Raw genomic sequence first — 7,098 nt, 5'->3', positions numbered from 1 at the left:
TATGCTTCCACTTCATAATTTAATTTATTGACCTATTAACCAATGGGTATTGGTGTCATTTCTTATCAAAAGGCAATACGAACTCAAAGATTGAGATCGCAATATGAGCTGAAAGTGAAAGGCAGACACACATGTTACACAACAGCCAGCTGCAAAGGGTCATAGGAAATGGCAATCTCATCTTGGGACAATAGTTTTATTATAATAAATTGTTGTTCCTTTATTTAACTAGGCAGTTAAGTTAAGAACAAATGATTATTTACAATGAGGCCCTACCCCGGCCAAACCCGGACAACGCTGGGCCAATTGTGCGCTGCCCAATGGGACTCCCAATCCACATCTTTCTTTCTTTCTCTCTCTCTCGGAGGAGGACCTGAGCCCTAGGACCATGCCTCAGGACTACCTGGCTTGATGACTCCTTGCTGTCCCCAGTCCACCTGGTCGTGCTGCTGCTCCAGTTTCAGCTGTTCTGCCTAAAGCTATGGAACCCTGACCTGTTCACCGGACGTGCTACCTGTCCCAGACCTGCTGTTTTCAACTCTCTAGAGACAGCAGGAGTGGTTGAGAAACTTTGAATGATTGGCTATGAAAAGCCAACTGACTTTTACTCCTGAGGTGCTGACCTGTTGCACCCTCAACAACCACTGTGATTATTATTATTTCACCCTGCTGGTCATCTATGAACATTTGAACATCTTGGCCATGTTCTGTTATAATCTCCACCCGGCACAGCCAGAAGAGAACTGGCCACCCCTCGTTGCCTGGTTCCTCTCTAGGTTTCTTCCTAGGTTCTGGCCTTTCTAGGGAGTTTTTCCTAGCTACCGTGCTTCTACACCTGCATTGCTTGCTGTTTGGTGTTTTAGGCTGTGTTTCTGCACAGCACTTTGAGATATCAGCTGATGTAAGAAGGGCTTTATAAATCAATTTGATTTGATTTGATTTTGAATGTGATACAGACAGGATGTTTGTGGGACAAACACATTTTCTCATGCACATACAGTATTTCAGCTCAGATGTTTACAGGCCCATCCACCCACACACCTGACAGACTGAAAACCTATGATGCTTTCGAGGAGGAGGAAGAAAGTCAGTGGGGGAATCCCCAGGCACGGCATATGTGGGTCATCTCACCTGACACAGCAGGAGAAAAAAACACAAAAGGGAATTTCCCTTGTTTTGGTCTGAAGTTATTGGGGAGGCACTTTGTTTCACAGTTTCTGGTGCAAAGCTGCTCAAGAACAGATGTAGGGCTTTAATTCAATCTGCATTGCAGAAGTTCAGCGTTACAGAGTGATTGACATTTAAAGGCAATGTTCCCGCTTTAGCGGAGACTGCATTCACTGTAAACGCTGCAGATGTCGGGTCAATCTGAAATTACCTTTACATGTCTATCGCGGAGTCTGTAACGCTTCAAATGTATAGAATGAATAGAACCCTTAGTGTTCATTTACTGCTAAATTCAACATCTATTTACCCTCAACCACATAAGACAGTTAGATGTGTCCAGACCCCCCCTGTCTCCCCCAATCCCCTCCAAACTGTACATTTAAATATAGTCAAACTTTGAGAAGATTTGGAATTTATTAGTTGATTCAAGCACACTGAATAGGTGACAAATAAATTACAACACAATCACATTTAAATAAACATTAGTACATCAGTACATTAAATAAAATAACTTAATATTGTAGTACTGTATTCTGATAGGCCTAGTATAGGCTACTGCTAGACTTATGTGAATCAAGATAACTTATACTACAGTACACCACAGTAGCCTATTGTATTTTCATATAAATAGTAAATATCATTTTTTTAAGTTAATATAAATAACCGGAAGTCATAATATTATTTGGTGCAAAGTCTACAATAGAGAGAATGGACAATCATGTGTGGACAAACAATAATCATTTCACAAACTGTTGCAGTTTACAAAAATAACCATTAAGATTAGACCAATCTCCTTTGAGATGGCTCAGTTACCATAAAATTGCAACACTAAAACAAGAGTTTTAACATAAAACTGTTTTAACAAATATTCATCTCTGGCCTGCCTCTCTCTCATCACAGTGCAAACACACCAAAGAAGTTCTTGCCCTGCTCAGGCTCCACGTCGGTCAGTCGATTGGTCTCAGTCCACAGTTTGTCCCCTTCATTCAGCTGAAACACCGCACCAAGGTAAACTGCATTGTACCAGCCTTCGCCAATTTTGGACTCAGCATCACCGTAGTTTCGTTGACAAACTGACCTTACCCCGCTAAGAAGATTAGCATTAACCCCAATGGAGTCCGAATAGCGCCAAATAATGTGACTCAGAGGAGTGGTATGCTCGCCCGGGCCATTGCACTTGACCCTAAACGAAGCCTGGCTGTAAACGAAGAAGAGCCCAGTGTGTGGGATGAGGATTTGGTTCCCCTGTAGCTCGAACCCGCCCTGGGAAAAAGCCTGTCCGTCATCCTTTCTCCACTGCACGGTGTCAGCGGTAAGATTAGGATTGTATTCACCTGGCAGTAGAGGGAAGAAAGTTTCATTGTTACAACTTTGAGGCCCCGGGATCCAACTGGTAGCTATTTCTTCTTGCAAAGCTCTTATCAATGTGCTCTGGTGGCAACAAGAGAAAAGCTAATGATTAAGCAACCTCTTTGCTTCCTTGTGTTATGGTTTCGTTTTTGGCTTCTCCAATAGAAACACTTACTAGCCCACTAGACACCATTTCAAACCTTAAACCTTATTTTTGAATGGGGATGTTTCAAAAGAATCCCCTAGCTTCTACAATGGAAAGACACTAAGACATGCTAGCCCACGAGACATTTGCTAACCTTCAACAGACACAGTCAAGGCTGGCTGCAAAAGGCTATAGGTCACTCACCCTCTAAATGGATGGCTGCTTTTGCATTGCCGGCAATCTGCTTCAATGTATGGTGGGTATCTGAGGGAGAGAAACATACTAGCCATAAATAACACAAGCAAAAGCCATGACGTCGCCTACCACCGTAACCTTTGATTAAAGCAATTATAGTGAGAAGCAATTCAATGAAAAGGGGCATCTGTCAATCAAATAATCACCTTTTGCACCAATGAGTATCTCCAGTTGAGGCTCCATTTCGTCCTGCATCTGTGAAATCAACCAAGAGGATGTTAGTTGGTTGCACGGTCCTCTACTTCAGAAATGTGGTAAATATTGGCCCCATTAGAGTGCCTTACCGTTGGCAGTCTTTCATGCTGACACCATGCAAAGAGTAGGGCTGCTGCCGCACATAGAACTGCTATTAAGAGGACCCCACACAGCCTCCATAGCCAACCTCTGGAGGCCTTTTCCTCAGCAACAGCTGTCACCGTTGTGTTGTACACAGGGCCCCTCTCCATGTCTTCAGGTGTCATCGCATACCCTTCCATACTGCTGTTGAACGAGGTTCAAACTCTTGGCTCTTGGTGGCAGTGAAAAAGTCTAGCGACTGAATATTTGCCCGAATATCTCCTAAATATCTTTTGTTTTGTTTTGACAGAGTTGTAGCTTGATAGGTGTCCTGTGTTTTGCTCGTTTGTTCGAATGGACTTCTGCCAGAAGCCCTGTCGTTTTTATGCTCGGCCTGCTACTGGCACAAAAGGGGAAACTCCAGTGATGTCACCCAGTGAGTGGAGACATAGCAGAGTAGCAGCAGAAAACTGTCTGTGGAGAGTTATGGTTATGGTTCAAAGGAAAGTAAAATCCACAGAACAGCTCTACCAAACTGGGATTCCAATGGGTAGGTGTGGTTGCAGGATGGGGTTAAGGCAAAACAGGACGTGCAACTTGAACGTGAATTACTTGTGCAACGATGTAGTTTTTTCTATTTGGTAACCAGAATGTACGGCAACTTCTCAGCTATATACTGAAACTGCATTTACATAAAACAAGGAATTCTCAATAAGTCAGCCGTATAATTATGTAATTACACAATGCGTTTGAATAAACTCCATGGTATCTTTGCTACTTAATGTAAAGTGTAGCAAAGCCACTTACAGTATCTTGACTTGAACTTTAGTTTGTGATTTCTATTCAGTCTCATTCACCAGCTGTTTGTAATACTATATGTCTAGTAATTGTCATACATTTCAAATAGTAAACAATGATGATATTTATTGATTACATAGAACTTGTTGCACTGAAGTTGTTAATAACTGGATGTAAATGTAATGCTTCTACAGCTACACAATCAGAATACATTTGAGGGTATACAAGGACAGGCTCAGGAGAAACAAAAGAGACTTGTAAATATCCCTCTTTTTGTTTCGGAACTGGTTTCGTACATAAACCTTTCCAAACCCCTAAACAGGTTTTTGACTTCTCTTTATTGACCCAATCTGGCTTCCTTATTTCGCTGCCCTCCCTGACTGGTTGAGCGAGTTCGGAGCAGAACGCGGTTTATTTGTGGGATTTCCATCACCCATACACTACCTGATCTGAGTTTTGTTTGCATATTGTTTCATCTAATTTCTGTTTCTGTTAAATCAGTTATCAATTAGTGATGAAACAAGCACTGTATAACTTCCAAACATGGTTAAAACGATCATTTTGATCGTATTTGCATCCATAGCTCTGTCTATGAATGTGAGAGTGGTTATACTTAAGTTTGAATTCTCTGTTGTTTCTTGCTTTCTTCTTTAGTCATGTTTTGTTGTTGTTGTTGTAAGGGGTATTGAGGCTTTTGTTAAATGCACTTTAAATAAACTGTGATTTGATGATTTACATTTCGCCAGTCCCAGTCCTTGGCTGTCTACCAAAACAAGTAGCTGGGGTGACCAGACCCAGCCGCAGACTGCAGTTTCAATGTAGTGTATCAGGGCAATGTATCACCGCTGGTAAAGGTAGCTTGGAGTATTGTCCCGTAACACTGTTTCACATGCACTGTGTCACTGTTTCCTTACGTATTCTTATGTGCAAATACAAGCAATATAGGTATGACTGTCAGGGAAGTATGGAGTATTTCACAATGTTTTATGTATAGTCATTCAGTCGTTATACTGATAAATCTCTCCGATTGATTGATTTATTCCTACGTTAGTGTGTAGCAATGTTTCCAAGACTATTACTACCTGCAAAATACACGCCAACCGCAAGATCTTGGAAAGAGCAGGGAAGCAATAGGTAAAACTTCAGTGGTGAGCTGAAATATAACACAGGAACCTCTCATACTGAATTCTATTGAGGAAAGAAAGACCTTTTCATTGTGAGGAACTTAAGTATTGTGATAAAGGGAGGAAACATCTACCCTGAGACTTCATATCGCAATGCCCTTCTTTCTGATGTGCCCTTGAGCATGAAATTGAACCCCAATTGCTCTGAATAAGCATGACTGAAATGTTAAAAGCCTTCCATCACCCTTTAAGTAATGATACATCTGGCCCTATATTGGATTCACCTATCTGTAACTGATAGGGTTCAAAGCTGGGTCTCCCACCACAACAGTGCATTAGCCTTACTAGTCTAGGCATTGGCTTGGGGTCACAGGGTTCAAGTCTCAGGCAAGTTTAGGTCTCATCAGGGCTCATCCTCCTGTTGACCTTATTCACAGAACCAACGGGATATTTCACGTCCAGCCAAGTTACCTCAGGGATTACTTCTAAAAACAGAGAAGCAGGCTTTTTCTAGGTTTTTGAACCAGGTACCTGTTTATGTTCTAAGAAGGTAGCGACACACCCTTAGAGGTGTAAGGTGGGTGATTCATTCTCCTATTGTCTGAAAGAGCAATTGGGTCATTGTTGGTATTACCTGTACATGACCTGAGGCTGTACATGACCTTTTACCTAGTTAATGTATCCTTGCTGCCGCCCACAGGATAGTGTCCACTCCAGGCATATCGAGGTTTTCCTGTCCAGTGATCAACAGGTCTGTCAATTTGATGAATTGCTTATGTTACTGTTTGTCTCATGGACATCACCATTTCTTGTGCATTTGTAACTTGACATGGATTCATATACTGGAAATAGAGTATTGCTGACAGAAAATATATATTTCACTTCTGATCTTAATTTGAGATCTGCTTCCGTAAATTGAACCTGAAGTTCTATTTGTGTGATCTCTCTCCCAGTTCCTACACTCTTTGCCACCAGCTTCCACCGTCCTGATAAAGCAATTTGGAGAGAAAAAAATCCTAATTCTGAAAACATTTTTGTAGTCAAAGGCAGATCATCTCATGAGGTAAGGAGAAAGAAAATAACTTGTGACCCACACACTCAAATATTCCAACATACTGTAAAATGTGACCTTGTTGTATACACAAACAGTCAAGCACCCTGGCTAGCAGTTAGCACAGTACATTAAGTAGTTGTAGTGGATGATAGTGTCAGTGACTTGCAATCAAGGTAGGTAGGGTAGGTAGGGTAGGCAGGGTAGGTAGGGTAGGTAGGGTAGGCAAGGTAGGTAGGGTAGGTAGGGTAGGCAGGGTAGGTAGGGTAGGCAGTTCTTTCTCTGTGATAATCTAATGAAAAAAAAGCTGCTATGAAAAGCACCCCAAAAAATACATTGATATCAATAACAACAAAAATATATCTAATGTTTTTTCTCAATGATTCGGGTGGTTGTTATGCTCAAAATCTCAAAATGTGCTACGACTACATAAAAACATCAGGAAAGACGCTAGATTGTGCATGCCTTCCTTCCCATCCATTGAATTCCATTCAAATCGTTGACGAGCGCGGCCGTTCTTGACTCCAGTCACTGTTGATGGACAGGGTCAGCATAGGCCTCGCTGGAGTTTTTTTCACCCCTTTTTCTCCCCAATTTCGTGATATCCAATTGATAGTTCCAGTCTTGTCCCATCGCTGCAACTCCTGTACGGGCTCGGGAGAGGCGAAGGTCGAGAGCCGTGCGTCCTCTGAAACACGATCTTGCCAAGCCGCACTTCTTGACACCCGGAAGCCAGCCGCACCAAATGTGTCGGAGGAAACACCGTACAGCGGGCGACCATAGTCAGTGTGCATGCACCCAGCCCGCCACAAGGAGTAGCTAGAGCGGGACGGGACAAGGACATCCCGGCCGGCCAAACCCTCCCTTAACCCGGACGACGCTGGGCCACTCATGGGGCACAATAGCCTATGTCACTAAGGTTGTTGGAGCCA

At 42.6% G+C, this 7,098-nt stretch overlaps 1 protein-coding gene across 1 annotated transcript; it reads right to left on the bottom strand.

The window, feature by feature from the left end:
- Nucleotides 1-1,562: 1,562 nt before the first annotated feature.
- On the bottom strand, nucleotides 1,563-6,756 carry LOC115141147 (tumor necrosis factor-like). Its single transcript, XM_029679828.2, has 4 exons — nucleotides 3,202-6,756; nucleotides 3,064-3,112; nucleotides 2,867-2,926; nucleotides 1,563-2,501 (listed from the first exon to the last, which is right to left on the bottom strand). The coding sequence occupies exons 1-4, from the start codon at nucleotides 3,391-3,393 to the stop codon at nucleotides 2,062-2,064; spliced, it is 741 nt and encodes a 246-aa protein (XP_029535688.1). The 5' UTR covers nucleotides 3,394-6,756; the 3' UTR covers nucleotides 1,563-2,061.
- Between the last annotated feature and the right edge of the window lie 342 nt (nucleotides 6,757-7,098).

The sequence above is a fragment of the Oncorhynchus nerka genome, linkage group LG14 (genome assembly GCF_034236695.1).
Source record: "Oncorhynchus nerka isolate Pitt River linkage group LG14, Oner_Uvic_2.0, whole genome shotgun sequence".
In the NCBI taxonomy this organism is placed as follows: Eukaryota; Metazoa; Chordata; class Actinopteri; order Salmoniformes; family Salmonidae; genus Oncorhynchus; species Oncorhynchus nerka.
The sequence above is the reverse complement of the archived record's forward strand: the minus strand, read 5'-3'. Positions and strand labels throughout refer to the sequence as shown.

Coding starts and splice junctions, on each gene's coding strand:
- LOC115141147 (XM_029679828.2), bottom strand. CDS start 3,393: ATGGAAGGGTATGCGATGACACCTGAAGACATGGAGAGGGGCCCTGTG. Junction 3,113..3,201: donor AGCATGAAAGACTGCCAACG/GTAAGGCACTCT, acceptor TTGATTTCACAG/ATGCAGGACGAAATGGAGCC. Junction 2,502..2,866: donor AGCAGCCATCCATTTAGAGG/GTGAGTGACCTA, acceptor CTCTACTGCCAG/GTGAATACAATCCTAATCTT.